The sequence below is a fragment of the Equus quagga genome, unplaced genomic scaffold (genome assembly GCF_021613505.1).
Source record: "Equus quagga isolate Etosha38 unplaced genomic scaffold, UCLA_HA_Equagga_1.0 203_RagTag, whole genome shotgun sequence".
NCBI lineage: Eukaryota > Metazoa > Chordata > Mammalia > Perissodactyla > Equidae > Equus > Equus quagga.
The window spans coordinates 10,308,382-10,329,963 of NW_025798627.1; the positions used below are offsets into that span (position 1 = coordinate 10,308,382).

The window sequence follows — 21,582 nt, forward strand, 5'->3', positions numbered from 1 at the left end:
CTAAAGTCTGAATACAATGTTTCATTCCAATCCTGAGGCAGAGAGATAATTACTTTCTCCTGTAAGCCACCATTATTTGAAAACTGATGATATTGCCTTTGTTATAGTCTCATACTACAGTGACCTAGAGAGAGGGTAGGTATATCCAGCTGTTACTGGTGATAGACTAAAATAACCACAGGGTTAAATTACTAGTGGATAAGATGCAGCTGCTATAACGACAAAAAACCGACATCCATACATCAAGCGCTGACGGTTTGGTGGTTGTTCATCAAGTATCTCTAACGTAGGTAGCATAGTTATAAAAGCCGAAAGATTTCCAGAATGACTCCTTACTGTCATCATAACTTATACTTCCTCAAAAGAAAAAAAATGGCGGAATAAAACTCTTTATATTAACTCATATATGTGGTTGACCTTGAAGAATGAGTACAGATCATGGTCCCTGGTCACTTTATTTGCCCAAAGAAGATATTAGATATATGGAATTGGTACAGAAATGGGAACATAGACACTCTAAAATGTGTCCCCTTCCTTGAAATTAATCTATAATCACTAACTCAATAGTGAACATTCATGTGAAAGGAAATGTCAAAATACTTGACAGTGGCAAACACTCTGACTCCTGAGTCAATAAACCTAGGGGTTCAAAATGCATTTAGATTAAGAGCTCAACAAGAAAGACGCAGTAACTTCATTATTCTTGTATCACCAGAGCTAAACATAGTGAAAGCACCTACTTTGAGTATATTAAATTTAAAACTAAATGTTGTTGGATGAATGGATTCATTTGAATAAAATTTTCATAGAAGATAAATAATATTTAAATATGAATTTTAAGTGCTATGCACTACGATTATATCTACTCCTCAGTATGTCAACTGATAAGTTAAAGAACATAATGTATAATTAGGTGGATTATTTAATCACATTTATTCACATGCTATGTTTTTTGTTTTACTAAATGATTCATTTTGATGTAACAAAGAGAATACAGGATTTTAAAAATTCAAAGAGAAAGCTAACACAGGAAAAGAAGCTATAAAACAAATACATTTGTTAAAATTGAATCTATGATTAAGAGGTTAGACTAATTTTTACAGAGCTCTTCAAAATACTCCAAGATGATGTAAGTCTAATATATTCAGTCTTTTTTAGAATCCGTGAGCAACTCTAATACCATTAGAGCATTTGCAAAACCAATCAGTGAAGTAACTGGCTAATTCAATCAAAGAATACCAGACAAACTACTAACTGGGAGATCTAATAAAAAGAGAAAAAAATTATGTTTAGGTTTAAGATAATGGTCTCTTTTCCTTAGTTGTCTGAGGCCCAGGATGATTTGGTAAGGTTGCGTGTGATAACCAAGTAAATCGGATATCTATGAAATAAGAGAGAAGCTTCTACTGATGGAAGGCCATCCTGCCTTGTATAGAGTACAGTACAGTGTATGTTGATGCTAGTTATTGGAAAGATGACTTGAATTATATATTCTCTAGGGCTATAATTACAGTAACTACAGTTCCTGATTGTCAGGATATATGAATTATCTCAGAAAATTCAAGTTTTCCATCTTCAGTTAAAATTTAACCAAATAGTGCCACTGGTTGAAACTAGGAGCAGAGTTGCTAAGAATTCTTGCTTTAACAACTTGAGGGAGTATGAAGTGATTGGTGAACTCAAGGTACAACTTCCAGTAGCAGGTTCTAACTTGAAATAAGAGAAAAATATTGATCACAAATTTCCTGATAAAGATACTTAATCATTAGACTTGAAAAGCAAAAGACATCAAAAGAAATTTAAAGAGAATGAAACAAAGCAGGAAATAAATGCTTCTGCTTCTTGATTCTCTAAATCACTCCAATTTTCCCCATGGCTGTACTCCCACTATCCTCAAATGAGACACATATAAAATTGCTAGTTACTTGTATTACTATCCAACCCTTGTGATTTCTCAATAAAAACTCCAAATCCTCTTCAAATAAAGAATAAATTAGAAATGTGGAGTTTCAGCTTTAAAACCAGGGGAAAGGGAATTGTAAGCAAATAAAAAAAGAGGTCAAGGAGTGTTTTTAAAAAAATAAGACAGTGTGATTAAAGTGACGAGTTGTGATCTACGGTTTTTATTACTTTTTTAAAAATACTTCTATATACCACAGAATTATTTCTATATTTTTTTACTAGTAAAAGTGATGAAAAAGAAACATTGTTTTACTTTTGGTATTTGTTTTAAATCAGAAGCAAGCTACAGACTGCAATAAATGTCATTTTGCCTTCCCTTTATTCAGAAAAATAAGTAAAATAATAAATTCCTAGCTTCCCAGGGTTGAAAAGTACCTGAACGTTCATATTACTTAAATCCCCACTGAATACATCAATTCTCTGTACCACATCCGAATGTTTGAATGTGTCTCACTTCAGTAACAAAAAGTTAATACCTTGAGTAACTCCACTGTATCTTTGTACAACTTTGTTGGAATTCTTTTCCTACGTGAAATCAGTGACTTTGCAATTTACACTTATTCGTCCTTTATTAAACTTAGTCCCATGACCAAATGACAGCCCTTCAAACACTGAAAGACCACTCTCATTACCCTACCAAGGGGTCTTCGCCATGCTTGCTTTTGCATGGTTGAAAGTCCTGAAGTCATCCCAGCCTTTCTTAACAAGGCATGTTACAATCTGTCAACTAATCCTTTAAAGAAAAAACATACTGTGCCTGACGACATAAAATAGAAGAGAACATTCTATTCACTGATTCCAGACTGGTCCTTACTCATACATTAGAAAACTAATTGGAACCTTTGATAATCACACTGTTGACTTTATTCTTCAGCCATTTTTTACCTACACAGCACTTAAGGTACATCTTCCAAATAATAACAGTATATAAATAACAATAAAAGTGTTAGATTTTCTGGACCTCTTTTTGGCAATTTACAATATCTTATTAAGTTTATAGTGTGGAATATGACCTAACTGGTCATTTCCCCCCACTTATCTGTAATCCTACCACATCAGTTATCTCTTTCTTTTTTCAATCACCTATGAACTTGAGCAGTATTGAGTATTCTCTCCCAATTCATTGACAACATGTTAAACAGGAGAGAGCCCTGTGCCCACCACTAGAGAATTCCTTCCAGAAAGACAAGTTTACATTATTTTAACTTCATGGGACTAGATAAAACTATCAAGTTTTTCTATCTTTCCTATGAGTGTATCATGAAATATTTTGTCAAATACCATGTTTTCCTGTCCCTTAAAAAAATAACGTGTAACTAGATGTTTCTTTCATTCCTATACTGATAATTATGCTATATTATACTTATATTTACTTTAAATTCCTGCCTTAAAAGTAATAACAAACTTATTTTGGCCTCATTGCCATCAATTCCCCTATCATCAGTCCTCACATATTATTCAATAAAAAGTGAAGCACACACACATACACATACACACGAGTGAATTTAAATTATGGTAACCTTATGCAGCCCAGGAAATTTCGTATTATATGGCTACATGAGGTGAGGTTAGGACTATTTTCAGATGACCTTCTTTTTTGCATTTTCACATCACAGAAACATGTATTCAGAACTACACGTATTAAACAGCTTCACTCTTTCATTAGGATGACATCAAATAAGCTTAACTAGCAATGTTTGCAGATTTGTGTTGCTCTATTATAACTTCATTCCTGTGCCAGGTGGTTTGATAATAGGAAGAACTGATTTCTTAACATTTCTGCTTGATTTTCACAGTAGTATTGAATTGACTCCCAGGTCCTTCAAATGGCACACTTACCTTTCTTCCTGCTAAAAGCACGGTTCATGATGAGGATTAGCCAAATAAATGTTTGGTTCAATCACACTTTATATCCTATAAAAACAACAAAATATTAAAGCATAAGTGAAAGAATACTGACCAATCTCTTTTATGCAAATGAATTTTAATCACAAAGTCTTTTTAAACTTTTTACTATTTACAAACAATATTCTGAAATGTCCCAAAGGATGCTGAGTAAGAATAAACATAAATACTCAATATTATCAGTGGCACAGCGATAAGAACAATATCTCAAATGCAATTCCTCCAAAGTTCCTTAATTTTCTTATCTTTTTCCTATTACACATCTATCATTAATTATATTTATCTGCAAACTTAAGGAGACAGAAGATTAATATTTTTCCTTGAGTTTGTTGGTAAGAGGGGTGATAAAGTTTTGGGTTATCATTAACAACAGTAGTAGATAAACAGAAGTCTTTTTGATTATGACAAGTGAGGGTTGTACTTCCCCACTGGGCTCTGCCAGGCGGCCCTGTGCCCCACGATACTCTGGGCAGAGGCTGCCTGGTCCACTGAAACCAAGGTGATGGCACCCCACTTTGAAAACAAGGAGGCAGCCCTAATGATCTCTGAATTACCCTCGGGATCATTCATCCCTCGTCTTTAATAAAAAAAGTGTGTGTTTGCAGCCAAATAGCTTTATGATCCTCTTCCACTGGAATCTGAGAAGTCTAACAGCTTTCCTTCATTTCATCTGGCCTCTGTCCTCTTCAGTTCAAACTGGCAATGTTTCCACTAGCATAGCTGATTAGGTCTGTGGTTCACACTCATACTAATCTCCTTGTCAAAGGGTTATTTGGCCACCTCCTTAGTGTTCTCTGCCATATGCACAGGCTGAAAATTTTCCAAATCTTTAAGTACTGTGTCCTTTTTGCTTAACAATTCCTCCTTCAATTCATTTCCTCCTCATTTTATTACAATCACTTAGAAGGAACCAAATTACTCCTTCAAAACTTGGCTTAGGAATCTCCTCAGCTAAATATCCAGTTTCATCGATCACAAGTTCTACCCTCCAGAAAACACCAGAATACAAATACAATTCAGCCAAGTTCTTTGCCACTTTATAACAAGAATCACTTCTCCTCCATTGTCCAATACCATGTTCTACATTTCTACCTGAGACCTCATCAGAATGGCCTTTACCATCCACATATCTACCAACATTCTGTTCATGATTATTCCTGTATTCTCTAAGAAGATGGCAGCTTTCCCTCCGTCTCTCCTCTTTCCTTTCTGAACCCTCACCAGAATTGCCTTTAGCAGTACCTTCACAGCAATCTCAGCTTCTTTTAACAGGCACCTCAAAATTCTTCCAGTTTCTCCCCATTACCGAGTCCCAAAGCCACTTCTGCATTTTTAGGTATTTGGTACAGCAGCACCCTACTTCTCAGTATCAATTTCAGCCTTAATTTGCTTGGACTGCCATAACAAAATACCAGAGACAGGGTGGCTTAACAACAGATATTTATAACTCACAGTTCTGGAGGCTAGAAGTGTGAGATCAGAGGGCTAGCATGGTCAGATTCTAGTGGGGGCCCTCTTCCTAGCTTGTAAATAGCCACCTTCTGGCCATGTCCTCACTTAGCAGAGAGGGGGCACGCTTGTCTCTTCTTTTTATATGGACACTAATCCCACGAAGGAGGGCCCACATCCATAACCTCCTCTAAACCTAATTACCTCCAAAATGCCCCATCTCCAAATACCACTTTGGGGGGTTAGGATTTCAACATAAGAACTTTGAGGGGACACAAACATTCAGTCCATAACATTCTCTGTAAATCTACAAAGCAATGAAAACAGAGCAGTGAGATTAATCTTTATCATAAAGTCATTATTGCAGTGAAATTACTGGTATCTCTGTCCCTGCATTTCTACTCTTAAAGAATAAAACAGTTAACTGAATTATAAAATATTATTACTAGGTACTACTTTATAGACTTAGATAATGACACAATAATGTCACTTTTTCACCTCATACTTTATTCATCTTCTCACCTCATATTTTATTCTTCTTATGATATGCCATTAATACGATAGGTAGAGAACATATTTTAAGAATTAAAATACCAAAGTAATTATGTCATATATTAACAATATAATATAGTTTGTTTTCTATAATATGAAAGATATTATTATAGAAGTAATGATTGAAATGACTTTATTTTCTACAATTAATTTAGTCATTCATTCAGAAATTATTTATTGATCACCAGTGCCAGGTACTCTGCAAGATGCAAGGGAATAGAGTAAGGACAAAATATATACCGTTATCTTCCCAAAAGTTACTTTTCACCTAGAACCTAATAGATATGGTTATTGACTGATCATATCCTGGAGGAATAAGATCAACAACGACTAGCAGAAAAGAAACATGACGTATCCAGAAGTAAGATTCAACTTCTCCGGGAAAAGAAACTAACCAAACTGACCACCAAGTCTACTAGTAAGCAGATCGAATTCAGTATGCCTCTTCACTACCCAAATTTCATCACTATCAGGTAGACATTTTCAACAATAGCAGATTGTGAAACACAAAGAAGGAGTGTAATACCATATTGTTTTCAATTTCATAAAATTAAGTAATAGTGTCTTTCAAAGTAAGAATATAAGAACTCTTTGAGAACATAAAGATGAGAAGAAAAAACTGTAGCATAATTATATAAAGTTCAGCAGGATAAATAAGTAGAGTATAAAATGGATGCTACAATTCTATGACTCTAAAACACCAGAAGGATTTTTATTTTTTTTTTTGGCAGGGGAAGACTCACCCTAAGGTAACATCTGTTGCCAATCTGTCTGCTTTTTTTTTCTTCCTTTTTTCACCCCAAAGCTGTATAGTTCTAAGTTCTTCTGATTCTTCTCTGTGAGCCACCACCACAGCATGACTACTGACAGATAAGGGGTGTGGTTCAGCACCTGGGAAATGAACCCAGGCCGCCAAAGCAGAGCACACCAAACTTTAACTGCTAGGCCATCAGGGCTGGCTCCAGAAGGATATTTTTTGCATAGATATAAATGTCAACAACTATCAGATAAGCTGTTCTCATAATATAAATAAAAAAACATAATTTCACTTTCCAAACACCAATCTTTAGCCTATTTATTTGATCCTATGGAATCTACTCCTCTTCTTTGTAAAACTGATCTTACTTCCACACTAGAAAATAAGCAGATACTACTGCTCTGTTCACTATACCCATGTGTAGAATACAGTGCATGATGCTAGGTTGGCATTCATTATACTGTATACTTGTTTAATGTATTAATAATAAATTTTTAACACACTTTATAGTTGAGATAAGATATATATTGAAATCAGTTTCATATGTTAGTAAGTTAAGAAATAAAAGTTCTATGTAAACCTACTTTATCTCAATATATAGTATAACATAAATCTTTCCTTTTGGATAAACTTTTCATAAACATTGCTTCACTGGCTACATACTGATGGGGTTCAGGGTAGGCTGCCCCAAGATGTGCCACTCTGGCATACGGACTATTTCAAGCTGAAGACAATAGAGGCTTTTGGGTCTTGTTTTTAAGATTTGTTAAGTGGGGCTAAAGCAGCATTTTTTTCTAGCTTTAATTTCCCCCCACTATTAAGCTAAGACGCTTCTTAGTAATCTAATTGATGTCCTGTGAATTACAAAATTTTCTTCCCTCACTTTTGACTATGTTCAAAAATACAAATGGAATATTTAAATATGATCAAGAAAAAAATTCATAATGTATTCAAAATTTGTTGAAAACATTATCACCCCAAGTTTAAAGCCAACTAGGAGGAGTTTTAAATCTCTAAACAAAAATTTTAAAATATATTATAAGCATTAAAGGTAGATGTCATTAGATGAATTATGTTAATGCCAAATTTTATTTAAAAATCAATAACCACATTGACAAAACACTGTGAGGCCATTTGGCATTAATTTACTTTATAAACTTAACCTGTTATAGACCTAATTTAAAAAAAGTTTGGAGAAAACAATCTTTTTTTTAAAATAAACCTAGCATATCTAGGTTTGTAAACTGATTTACCAAAGAAAATCCAATGATATTTATAATCTAGTTCAGAAGTTTAGAATGGCTTTTTAATGAACAGCAGTTTCTTGCTTTGCAACCTCTTGCCCAAGGTCTTATTAAAAAAAAATAAATTATATTCTTAAGACTAAAAAACTATACAAGGTGTGAATATTAAAATCTATAAAATAGCTGATTCTGAATTTCATTTTTATCCTTATGAGTACATTTAAAATCAAATTTTCCTGGAATTCTTTCAAGGTTAAAAGAAAAAAAAAACCTGAAAATTGATTAAAACATAGTTCGCATTAATATAAGTCATAAATCACTTAAAAATCAAGTTGTTCACCAACAGATCAGAGATAATGCTAAAATAATGAAGTCTAATCATTAGGTTTAGTTCTAGAAAGGTAAACTGGGTGAAGTAAAAAGAACAAAAGTGGCTTCTCCTGTGAATGCACATAAGATGCATTTTTCACTTTCAAACTTTCTGTGTGCTGTTTTGAATGCGCAATTCAGGAAGCTAATCATGAGAGAACGCCAGACAAGTTTGGATACCGCATTAACTCCTCCAGGTTGCTAAATACTCTAAAATAGTGGCCAACTATTGGCACTTCACTGCTGCAATGGTTACTGAAGATTTCAAAATCCTACTCCGAGAACTCAGCTCATGTTTCACATTCTTCTTGATCTAATTAGTGTCTATTGTAAAGGTTCTCTGCTTAAATCTCCCAGTTGTAAGATAGTATTCTCCTTCATTGTATTTTATGACTGTAATTTGCAAAAGTCTTTGCTTTCGTAGATCAATACTATCTAAATGTAGCCAAGAAAACTAATCAGTACACAAACTGAAACATTTCACATTACCAGGAGGGGAAGCCACATGATATATGTTAAACAGAATATACATCTATAATTTGCTCATAAATAGCAACATTAGTGTTTTCTGAAATTCCCTGACTAGGGATACAACTGCTTATTATTATTTTCCCTTTTTTGCAATATGGACGCATATCTCATAACACTCATGAAAAATCCTTTGCTCCTTCCACAGACACATTTTGGAAGTGGAGAAGCAAAAATAAGTATGGTCCCTGCTTTCAAAGAACTTAGCAGCTTTGAGAGGCGGGGAGAACGGGTACGGGGCTCTGCGGATAGGGACGAGACCTACAAAGACGTGGATACCTCTGAAAATGAAAGGATGGAGCACGCAATGATTGTTTCATTCAAGGGGAAAGCTTCAGAGCAGATGTAGTCATTTCCCAAGTGGACAAGGCTAAGGGCAAGAGGAGGAAAGAACATTTGAGGTAGAAAGTCAGCACATGTGAAGTGCATGATTACGGGCAGGGGGCTCCTAACCACACTGCTAACAGCCCTCGGGAGCCAATCCACCAGCCTCACAGAGGCTCTCATCCAGGCTACTCCTGTAACACCCTTCACTGGGAGTGAGGAACGTCTAAGGGGAGCACTTTGGGCACTTGATAATGTGGTCAACTCCTAAGAATAGTTTACATGTGACAAAACCTTAATATATAAGGGCTGAGAAATACCAGGTCTGAGGAACAAAATTAAATGGACTAAATTTCCCCCAATGCCGAGAGTGAGGTCAAAATAAAGGTTACCATAAATCAGAAAGAAAAACAGGCATATACAGCCCACTCTTTCTGAAAGCTATGAAATTTAAACCATTTTATTTTGACAATAACACTTTTTGCTGTAAGAGGATTTGGATGAGGTATATTCAAAAATCATTTCCACAGCTGTAAACTATCTAAGTATTGTGCAATAAGTATGTGAGCAATAATCATGGCAATGTCAGGATATCACCAAATTCTGTGCAGGCACTGGGTACTGCAGATGTACCCGCTGTTCCCATAAACCAGCCTGGAGGTGGCGCCAAGACTCAGCACCTCCAGAATGAGGAAAGCTCCAGAGAAGGCGATGTATTGGAAATCTCAAACTGTCTGAGCAATCTCCTTCCAATGCGCATGGTGAGTATCCCAATATATTTCCATTAGCGTCTATAAGATTCTGAGCTAAACATTGGCAGGCTTCTGTTTCAATAATTAGATGCTGAGATTTTTCATTAAAACTTCATCCAAAGATCAATTAACTATTTCTCTCCTTGTTGTCTTCATTATCTTGTGTCCTTAATGGGAGATCAGCTACCTTTCTCTAAAATGAGATCATCACATAGAAAATAAATTATGCTAAGAGAAATATATTTAAAGACAAATAAAATTCCATATATTGAAACAAGCATTATTTAAAATAGAATAGACATGAATCCCCTATATGTAGACCTTAAAAAGTACCTTGGTTAAGTTTCATTTTGAACATTAGATTTTGAAGTTCTACTCAATATTTTCCCCATTTTTTTTTTTATCATAACAGTACACTATCTCCCTTTTTATTTTGATTGTACACATAAACACTATGTCTTTTTAGACCTGCTATTTTGGTCATTTCACAAAACACTTTGATATCCACAGCCTAAATAAGTATAAGCGAGAACTTCTGGGATCCAGTTACTAAGGTAACATTATCTTTGGTAAAACTAGAAAGATTAGAATAAAACAGCTTGACTGCTCAATTAATGTTATTAGAGTCTCAGACTCAAGACTTTCTGGATTTTTTTTTTTTTTGAGGAAGATTAGCCCTGAGCTAATTGCTGCCAATCCTCCTCTTTTTGCTGAGGAAGACTGGCCCTGAGCTAACATCTGTGCCCATCTTCTTCTACTTCAGATGTGGGATGCCTACCACATGGCTTTTGCCAAGCAGTGCCACGTCCACACCTGGGATCCGAACCGGCAAACCCCGGGCCACCGAGAAGCGGAACGTGCGAACTTAACTGCTGTGCCACCGGGCCAGCCCCAACTTTCTGGATTTTAAGACTAGAATTTGTAAAATACATAGTGCTTTAAGATTCAGTTGATCTCTACAGACAAAGCAACAGTATAAAAATTATTTGCTTCAAATTTTCTGCCTTTTATTACGGTATTTCACATGAAAGGATTTTCTCATTTAAATCTCTTGCTTTAATGTCAGTTGTTTTAGAATGGTATTTTGTATGTTAAGCACAGTTTTTATCCTTACATTAAATTCTAACAATCAGTAATTGTAAATATGCATAGACTTACCATTTTAATCATTTTAGAGAGTTTTGTTTAAGAAAGAGAGCGAGCGATTATTCCTTTTACCAGCTTTTAAACAGCCCTCAGAAGAAATTTCTCCTGTCTGTTCACTTGATATCCAGAGCATCTCACAATATCAGTGGTTTCATTGGGAAGGAATTGATGGGCAGGAAATCTAATCCTTGAAAACAGAGCCTCCAAATATTTACACCGGGAAATCATGCTTTCCCTACTGAAAGAGACAATGCTGGCTATCGCCACTCCACCTGCCCTCACACAATACTGCTTGGCCAGTTACTAAGGCATTCTGTCTCTGCCACTATAATCATGCACTTCCTATGTTTTATTTTAGAGGGACTCTGGGTAATCTTAAATTTGCTGGCCCTCTTCCCGTGGGCTTTCTATCAGTCTTTCTCTATAGCTGCCAAAACATTTCTCCTCAGAAATTTCTTTATCTTCCTCACCATCCTGACAATGTTGAACTTTACCCTAGCCCTGTGATCCTGGAAAATAACAAAGGTTAAGAAAAATCCCCCAATCCTTTGTCTTCTGGAAATGGCTTATTGCAAAGAACCACCCTTCCTCTACAACTTAGATAAGATTCAGGGCACTGGCCTTGTTTACCCAAGACAAGGCCAGACAAAGACCCTCCAAATGCCCATTCTTTGCTTCATAAATGATTAGCTGAACTGTTTTCACCACTGACCTGTCTGGACAAGATACTTGCTACACTGACTTGACCAAATTTTAGCTAAGCTTCTCTCCTTCCCCTAGGCTCCTGAACTTTGATCCACCCTCAGATTAGCAGACTCAACCCTTCCTTCCTAACCTATCCTAAGAATAGACTGACCTCAGGGTCAAACATTCTCTGGTCTACTGTCCGTAATCGCACCACCCTCATTCATCTCACCTTCCCACAGTGGATTCTTTCTAGCCCTGTTTATTCCTTCTTATAAAAGAACAGCCCTTTTCTGCCTCCTCTTCCAGACACTTGCAGATCTTATGGTCGGCACATTCTCCCATTGCAATCACCCTCCTCCTCTTAATCTTTTCAAATAGAGTCTCTCTTGACCTAAGTCAGATTTGTTTTTTATCTGACACTCCATTTGATCATACTTAGAAAGATTTCTGGCGACTAAACCCAACCAACTTCATTAAACTAATTTGCAAATTTTCCTTCCACTAGATCTACTCAGAGCTAGCCCTCTTACTCTCTTACACTGCCGGATGCTTTCACTGCAACCTCAAATGAATTGCAAAAGGATGCCCTAGAAAAGTAAATGAATCTAGGTTTTAAAAATTTTGTTATCTTTTCATCCCTAGCATCTAGTATTTATTTATAGTAAATATAGTAAAACAAATATAGTAAATATATAGTAAATATCTATTAAATTACAAAATGAATAACAAATTAAGTTTTCTAACACAATATACATTTTATTGATATACAAACACACATCATAGCTCCCAAAATCTGTTGAAAACCCATAACAATAAAAAATCTTAAAAAATTTAAAGATATTTTCAGAGTAAGGAAATTCTTTAAGATCGTTCAGTAATACAATTAAGAAAACTATACTCTTACCTTATTATACACACTGCACAGGATTATAATAAATTATACGAATAAATAAAACATCATCATCAAAGAAAACATTATACACAAGCCAATAATGATAATAGCATGATTATCCTCTGATATAAGAAATATTTCTGGGGCCGGCTCCATGGCCGAGTGGTTAAGTTCACGCGCTCCACTGCAGCGGCCCAGGGTTCGGATCCTGGGCGCAGACATGGCACCGCTGGTCAGGCCACGTTGAGGCAGCATCCCACATCCCACAACTAGAAGGACCTGCAACTAAGATATACAACTATGTACAGGGGGGGTTGGGGAGATAAAGCAGGAAAAAAAAAAAAAAAAGGAAGATTGGCAACAGTTGTTAGCCCAGGTGCCAATTTTTAGGAAAAAAAAGTAGAAATATTTCTTCTGTTGAATAGAAGAAATCTATCTGTTGAAAGAATATAAATTAATGAGCATTTTGATACAATCATGCATATTTTCAGACAAAAGTTCCATTGAGGTCAAGCAAAGACTGTTGATTGTCCTAATACCAAAAATGAAGAGAAAATTTACTCCAATTAGGCACAGGGCAATATTCTTTATCTAGATTGAACTTTTCATAGAAACAAAGTCCTAAGAATAGAAGGAAATGAAGATAGTATCTACCTAAGAACAAGGAGGAAATATTTATAAATGAGAAAAGAAGTGAACCAAATGGAAAATATTAGTATAAAAATATAATGGTTGAAATTGTAAACAGCCATAATAAATGGACTAAATTGAAGAATAAGTACAATTTATCAATGAACTACTAAATTCAAAGATTAAATAGAAAAAATCTCCTAGGTGACCTTAGAAATGAGTAAAGTGATATATCAAAGAAAAACTAAGAGATATGAAAGATGGAAATAAAAGTGCCAAAATCTAGGTAGTAGGAATACCATAAAGAGAGAAAAATTTAAAAAGACAGCAGGATATAGTTGAAAAATTATGGAGAGAATTTTCACAGAATTAAAACAGATTATGAAAAATATCAAAAGGTTTCACACCTAGGCATGTTACAGTAAATGCAAAGGGAAATATACATTTAGAATACTAAATGCAAAGAGAAAATATACAGTTCCAGAGAGAAAGAACTTACCTAAATAGCAACAAAAACCAAATTAACGATAAACTTTTTAACAGTAGCACAGGATGCAAAACAAGTCAAATAAGCACTATTTTCAAGGTATTCTGAAAGGAAAGAACTTTGAACTATAAATGTTGTATGGAATAAACTAAAATATAATGTGAGGGAGTAATAACCACATTTGAAGACATACAATGCCACAACATTTTTACCACTGAAAAAGTAAAGTACTTTACTTTTTAAACATTATTTTTACAAAAAAATAGTAAAAAAAGTATTGAAAAACTCTTGGGAGTATTAAAATAAGAAGAGAAACAAATCTAGCATTTGTAAAATATAGAAGCACTAAAATATTACCATAAACTTTACCATGTTTTATCTTAACTACAATAATGGCTAAAATAAGGCTAAAAAAGAAATTAGATAGATGTATAGTTACAAAGATATAGTGATACAGAGAGTTAGATACATACACACACACACACACACACACACACACCCATAACAACCCAGAACTGAAAATCTAAGAAAACATTTGCCCCATGATGGAGCATAGAATAATACTGATTTGTTGCTGGGAAATTACAGTTGTTAACATTTAGGAAATTAATGTGGGAATGTAAGCATCATAAGAACAAAACTATAAATACACATTTAAAATCAGCCAAAGAAACTTTATCTAAATTGACAGTATAAAATGAGAATAAATAAGCAAAAATAAAGCGCACTAAATAGAAAATATGAAATAAAATGGGAAAAACAGAAATCTACCGAGTTTTAAAATACTGTTTTATGGGACTAAACACCGGGTCTACTGTTTTATTAGACTTAATACACTAATTAAATGGCAAAGAGCCTCAGATTATATAGAAAAAATATTTTGTAAATATATTGTCCACAAGAGACTCTCTTAAACAAAATAAACTACAAAAAAATTCAAAGTAAAACAATGGAAAAAGAATTTGTCAAGAAAATATAAACCAAAAGAAAGATATGCTAACTTTAATATTTGACTAAAAAGAATGTAAGGCAAAAATATCTTAAGGTATAAAGAATAAATTTGTATGCTGGCAAAAATAACAAGATAATAAGAAGAAATAGACATCATAAAAAATATAGATCTAACAACAAAGCATCAAGATACACGAAGTAACAACTAGCAGAACTACAGAGTAAAATAGATATATCAATAATTTTAGTTAGATAAGGCAACATTATTCCTCTCAGAAAGTGATGGATCACACAGAAAATTATTAGCATAGGCAGAAAAGACATGAACAACATAATGAGTAATTTTGAGATATTTTATGTCTCTATACCCAGTAAATAGAAAATGTACCTTATTTTAGAACACAGACATTCACAAAAATAGACCTATTGTGAGGCCATAAAGTAAGCCTTAATAAGTTTTTAAAGGATCAACATCAAAAAACTTAGGTCTCAATCATAAGATAGAGCATTGTAACTAATAACACATGTATTTTAAAAAAGACATTTGTTCTGAAATAAATATCCCAGTACTATACAGATTATAAATAATATAGATTTAAAAGGAAACTTAAAGAAAATATGAATAAAGAAATATATTGAACTAAACAATAATGAAAACTCTTCATGTCAAAATTTGTAATAACCAGCTAATGCATCATATGAAAGGAAAGGTATAACTTTAAATATATTTAATCAAAAAACAGTTTAAAATCTGAGCTAAGCCTTCAAAAACTTGGAAAGAGAAAAGAATAAAAAATTAGGCAAAAAGAAAGAAAATAATAAAAACAAGAGCAGGGGTTAATAGAAACCAAATCTATCCAATCCTCCGCTTGAGACCCACATAGCTAAAACCATCAGAAAGCTGTTTGAAAGCATAAATGAAATGGCTAAATTCTCAGTAAAATATAAAAATTCACAATTGAAGCCTAAGTAGAAGAACTTGAGTAGATCAAAGTGTTAAAGACATTGATGAGCTCTCTCCAAAATATCTAAACCTAAGTAGTTTTATCAGTGAATTCTAACACAATTCTAAACAGTTAATTCCCATCTTGAACATATTTTGCCAGAAAATAAAGTAAAAGCTGCCTAGCTAATTTATTGAACTTTTATTAATGTAATTTTATTCCAAACCAAAAAATAATTCAAAAGTAGATGCCCATTTATATGTGTAGATGCAAAAATCCTAATAAAATATTAGCTGCTGTATTAGTTTTCTAGGGCTGCTATAAGAAAGTACCCCAAACTGGGTGGCTTAGAACAAAAGAATTTTAGTGGCTCACAGCTCCAGAGACCAGAAATCTAAAATTAAGTTGTCAGCGGGGCCATGCTCCCTCTGAAGGGGCTGGGGAAGGAGAGGGTCCAGGCCTGTCTCGTAGCTTCTGATAGCTTCAAGGCTTCCCTAGGCTTGCGGATGAAGCTCTCCAGTGTCTTCACATTGCCTTACCTCTGTTCATGTCTCTGTTTCTTCTCATGGCATTCTTTGTGGAATAAAGACACCAGGGACCCATCCTATGCGAGTAGGTCTTCATCTTACCTTTAGTAATTACATCTGCAATGACCCTATTTCCAAAAAAGGTTACATTCTGAGGTCCTGGGGATTAGGACTTCAACATATGAATTTTGGAAGGGTATAATTCAACCTATCGCAGCTACTAAATCAGATAGTGTATTTAAAATAATCTTGATATTCAGAGCTTATGCCAGGAATGCAAGGATTGTTCAACGTAAAAACATTTGCCAATATAATTAAGCACATTAATAGGCTCATTGAGAAACGATATAATTAACTCAATAAATGCACAAAACAAAATTTTTCAAAATGCAAAACTTTTACAGAATGAAAAAGAAAAAGAGTATCTCTTAACAAACTAGGAATGGATGGTAATCTCCTTCGCTTGGTAACCTTCAGTAACCAGTACACTTAATGGAGAATATTAAGATATTTTTAAGACTGGGAGCAAGGTAAGCTTTGTACCACTGTACCAAAGGTACTTGCTCCTACTGTAAGTAAAATAAAACATATGAGTGTGATGACAGAAGGGAAGAGAAAACTAATATAAATCACAGATGATATGACCACCTATCTTTTAAAGTCTGCAGAATACCTATTAGAATTAATTCTGAGAGTTCTGCAAGGTTGCCAGATACAAAATCAACTTAGAAAAATGAAGAATTTTACTCTATAATAACTAGTAGTATAATCAAAGATGAAATATTATTCACTATTGGAATAAAAACTATAAAGTATCTTGGAAATTAATATAAAAATTTCATAAGATCCCTCTGTAGGAAAAAATTTAAACATATATAAAAACAAAGATTTGCACAAATGGATACATTTCTTAATCTGGATGGCATAACTTAATATTATAAAAATACCAATTTCCAAAATAATTTATATATCCAATGTATATAACCAAATTTCCAATTGGACTTAGTAACTTGTGAAAATGTACTGCATATAAAATTTAGAGTAATTTACTCTAAACTTATTCTAAAACTAATTTATTCTTCCACATAAAGTTCCACATAAAATCTCCTCCATGTAAATTTTAGCATGTTAGAATAAATTTACACTAATATGTATATGGTATAATAAATATTTAAAAATAAGTAAATCACCCTTTTAAAATGACTAAAAAGAGGAATCCTAAGTGATATTAAGAAATATATGTTGTAAAATTATTGTAATAAAAAAAGTGTCACATTTGCATGAAATCCAAGAAATGGATTGGAATAGAATTCATAAACATCCCTGTTAAGGATGGGATCTTAATTCTGATTAAGGATAAATCTTCATAGATGATTAAGAGGACACCATAGATCAACGAAGAAAGAATAGACTCTCTAGCAGATGGTATTCAGAAATCCAGCTCATACAGGGAAAAAAACAAAACACTTTATCCTTAACACTACACAAAGTTGGGATCCAAATAAATTGATACATTTATGAATGAGAAAAAAACTTATAAAACATAGAAAATATAAAAGAATATAATTTTGACCTAGGGCAAGGAAAGAATTTCTTGATAAAAATAAACTCAACCACAGCATAATTAAAGATTTCATTTCAGAAAAGGTCACCGTCTTAGAGGTAATAAACAAATGACAAATCTGAGAAAAGATATTTTCTCTCTCTAAATCTGATAAAGAAGTAATATCTAAAAATATACAAAGACTTTCCTAAAAATCAAGAAAAAAAGTCAGTAACCCCAAAGGGAAATGGACAAAGGATCAAGAACTGCTAATTCACAGAAGAGGCAACCTAAAACGCTAATAAGCATATAAGCAGATGTTGCAACTTATTAGTAATCACCAAAATGCACACTTAAACCATATTGCATTATACTAATTTAACTAGAGAAGTTGGAAAATTGTATAATGCCAAGTATTGGTGAAGATGTGAGGTTATAACAATGGTTCTCACATTTACATGCTCAGTGGAATCACTCGTGAAAGATCAAAAACTATTAAATGTTGAGGATTCACTCAGTCCATTTAAATCAGAATATAGGACCCTGCTTTAACATTTTTAAAGAACTCTTCAGGTAATTCTAATATGCAAGCAGAGTTGAGGACATAGTTACTTTCAGGTACCACTTGTGACAATTTATAAATAGCGTGGCTCATTTGAAGAATAGCCCATAGTGCTTAAACAAATTGAATGTTTGCACACCCTGTAACTCACAAGCCCCATTCCTGAGTATTCATCCAAAGGAATGTTCACAGATCCACAAAGGACTGCTGGGAGAATGCTTATCATTGTTCTGTGGTGGTAAGAACTTAAAGGCCATCTGGTTGTCTATCACCAGGAGAGGAGACAGGCAAAATGTGATAGATTACAGCATGGAGTACTATGCAGAACGATCAATAGAAAACAGTGCACATAACAACATGAATGGGTCTTAGAGACCATGCTGATGGCAACAAATAAGAATGAGAACCAGATAATCCCCAAATTAAACAATGCTTAGATACAAAACAACACCAATTCTAAAAGAACAAATACAAACAAAAAATATGTACATTAAACAACTGACTGTGGTAAAGAGGGGGAAAGAGGAAGGAATGGCATAAAAGGGAATAAACTAAATACAGTGACTTTAAACAGACATAAGGAGTATGATGATTTCACTACTTTGCACTCACTGTGAATCTACAAATCTTGGTACAAGGCTGGCACTCCCTTGCCCTTCTTGTCTATTTAGTCACCAGGGTACATGGCGTCTCGTGGTACACTTATGGGGCAACGTCAGAGCCCCACCCTTGTGTACAGGAGAAAGCAGAGGCTCATGTGAGACTTTCCATACAACTGAGGCATCTAGCCTGGGCCCTCCTAGCTACTCAATATCTCTTTTATTCCTTGTTCTTTCATACCTCAAAGCAGCTGTTTCAAATGTTTCCACTTTTGTCAAGTCATATGCTAGGAGATAACCTTGCCTCCTACTTTACTGAGATGATTGATGTCAGCCCTTTCATATTTCCTCATTTTTTCCCTTCTATCTCCACTAGTCAATTAGGCAATGGAGATTGTCCACTTGAAGCCTGAAATCCAAATACCCAGTCATCAGTCTCTCTGCTCTTCTCTTCACCTTCTCTCTTATCTCAGAGGACCAGGAATAACTTCTTCCTCCCTACACTTTTGCTCTTTGTTCTAGTTTAATCCCAATTCTTCCCAACTCCTGAGAATTAGCATCATTATCTTCCTCACTCCATCTCTTAGAAATCAGTAGAGCTATGGATTTCTGTTTTAACTTTTGCCACAAAGTTCTTGAAATTTTGGTCACTTTTTCTACAACGACCCATTGCAGTGTTGTTTGATTTCTATTTCAAAGGGAGAGCTGACCAGTCTACTTGATGGATGTACATTGAGAGTAAGAGAAAGAGAATTCAAGGACAACTACTGCCTTTTTTCTTTCTTTTTAACTGAGTGAATCACAATGCCATTTATTGACATTTGGGGAAAGCAAAGTCTGAAAGGTGGAATTCAAGACTTCTGTTTTGGATGTTAGTTCTGAGATACATATTAGACATTTAAGAAGAGATGTTGAGTGAAAGGTTGGCTACAGGAGTCTTGAAATGGCGGGAAGTATAGAAATAGAGATAGAATTTGTGAAATAACCAGTTTATAGACGATGAGGTCAGCTAGGAGGTGAGTGTACACAGAGAAATGTAATTGAGTCCAAGGTTGTGACAAATTTATAAATTAAGTAGAATAAGAAGGTCAAGCCAGGAGATGGTTAAGGAACAGCCAGTGAGGTCAAATGTAAACCAAGAAAGTTTGCAGCTCTAGCACCCAAATGAAGAATGTTTTCATTAATAGAAGATCAAATGATATTGAGATGTCTACAAAGCGGAAGCCTGAGAAATGACTATTAGCTTCACAACATGGAGATTATCAGTGACATTTGCATTGCAGTTTCAGGGGTGAAGGGACTATCTTAGCTCAATAGGTGTTGATTCATGAGAGAATAAGAAGTGAGGAAGTAGAGACAGGAAGTAGAGGAACTGAAGGAATTTTTCTATAAATGGAAGCAAGAAATAAGGCAGGACTGGAGGGTGACACGGACTCTAGGAATAGACAATTTGTTGAGTATTGTTGCACGTATATTTACGCTGATGGGAAAATTACTTTAACAGGAGAAAATTGCTGATACAGAAAAAAGAGAGGATAAATGCAGGAACAAATTCCTTGAACAGGCATGAAGAAATTATGTCAAATCCACAAATGAAGCGACTGTCCTTAGATAAAAAGAGAGGCAATTTAATCACTATAACAGAAAGGAAGGCCGAGTAATGGGAACATTTAAAAATACTTGGAAGTTCAGTAGATTTAGTGATGGGAAAATAAGGAACTTCTCTTTTAATTGCATGTATTTTATCAGTTAAATAAGAAGTAAGTCACTAGCTCTGAGTGAGGAAGATGAAGGGATGTAAGGATTAGAGAAGAGAAAAGAAGAGGAAAGGAGGGGAGGAGGCAGAAAGTAATGGTCTCAAATAGAAGAGAGAATTGAAGAGGCAAGGCAATTGAATTTCTGGACAATTTTAATGACCTGATGAGGACTGCAATCTAAACATAAAGTAAGACGAATCAACACGGTCATACGAGTTTGCGTGTGCCTGTGTGTGCTTGTTCCAGCCACATGACCCACTAAAGTGTAGAAGAGTACATAGTCATCGGCACAGCTGGGGTTTTTCCTGGCAAGTAAGAGAGAGAGAAAAAGGGGCACAAGCATCTTGGTAAATTAGAGTCCCTATATTGAAATAAGACCTGTCTTTAAAATTGGTCCAGCCTGAGAAACTACATCGAACAATTATCTTTCCTCTTCTTATATCTCTAATTAACATGAATACTCAGTTGTAATTTACTGTTTTAGAAATATTTTTAAATTGCCATAGTATAAAAACTTGTTCACAATTTAATAACTAAAGAGGAAAATATACCTATACGTACACGCTCACACATTATGTTTGTCATACTAACACTTTTACACCTAAGAAGGCTTTCTTGAAGGTCTTCTAACAGGGCAGCACAGGTAAGAGGTAGAGGCAAAGATACTTCTTAGCATCCCTATGCTTAATGTGGATTTCAACACAAATGTGGGTCAGTGACTAAAATTACTGATTATCTTTACTAGTACTGAGTACCTTTTTTTTTTTGGTTTTGGAAGAAGATTAGCCCTGAGCTAACTGCTGCCAATCTTCCTCTTTTTGCTGAGGAAGACTGGCCCTGAGCTAACATCCGTGCCCATCTTCCTCTACTTTATATGTGGGATGCCTACTACAGCATGGCGTGCAAAGCGGTGCCATGTCAGCATCCAGGATTCCAGCCAGTGAACCCCGGGCCACCAAAGCAGAATGTGCAAACTTGACCGCTGCACCACTGGGCCAGCCGAGTACTGAGTATC

At 34.7% G+C, this 21,582-nt stretch overlaps 1 protein-coding gene across 2 annotated transcripts in view; it reads right to left on the minus strand.

The window, feature by feature from the left end:
- The window catches only part of LOC124233510 (PTB domain-containing engulfment adapter protein 1), a 271,296-nt gene that overhangs the window by 112,387 nt on the left and 137,327 nt on the right, over nt 1-21,582 (minus strand). For both annotated transcript variants that reach the window (XM_046650656.1, XM_046650657.1), the window contains exon 3: nt 3,802-3,876. In XM_046650656.1, the coding sequence (XP_046506612.1) occupies nt 3,802-3,829 (28 nt within the window). In that variant the 5' untranslated portion in view covers nt 3,830-3,876. The remainder of the gene's footprint in view (nt 1-3,801; nt 3,877-21,582) is intronic.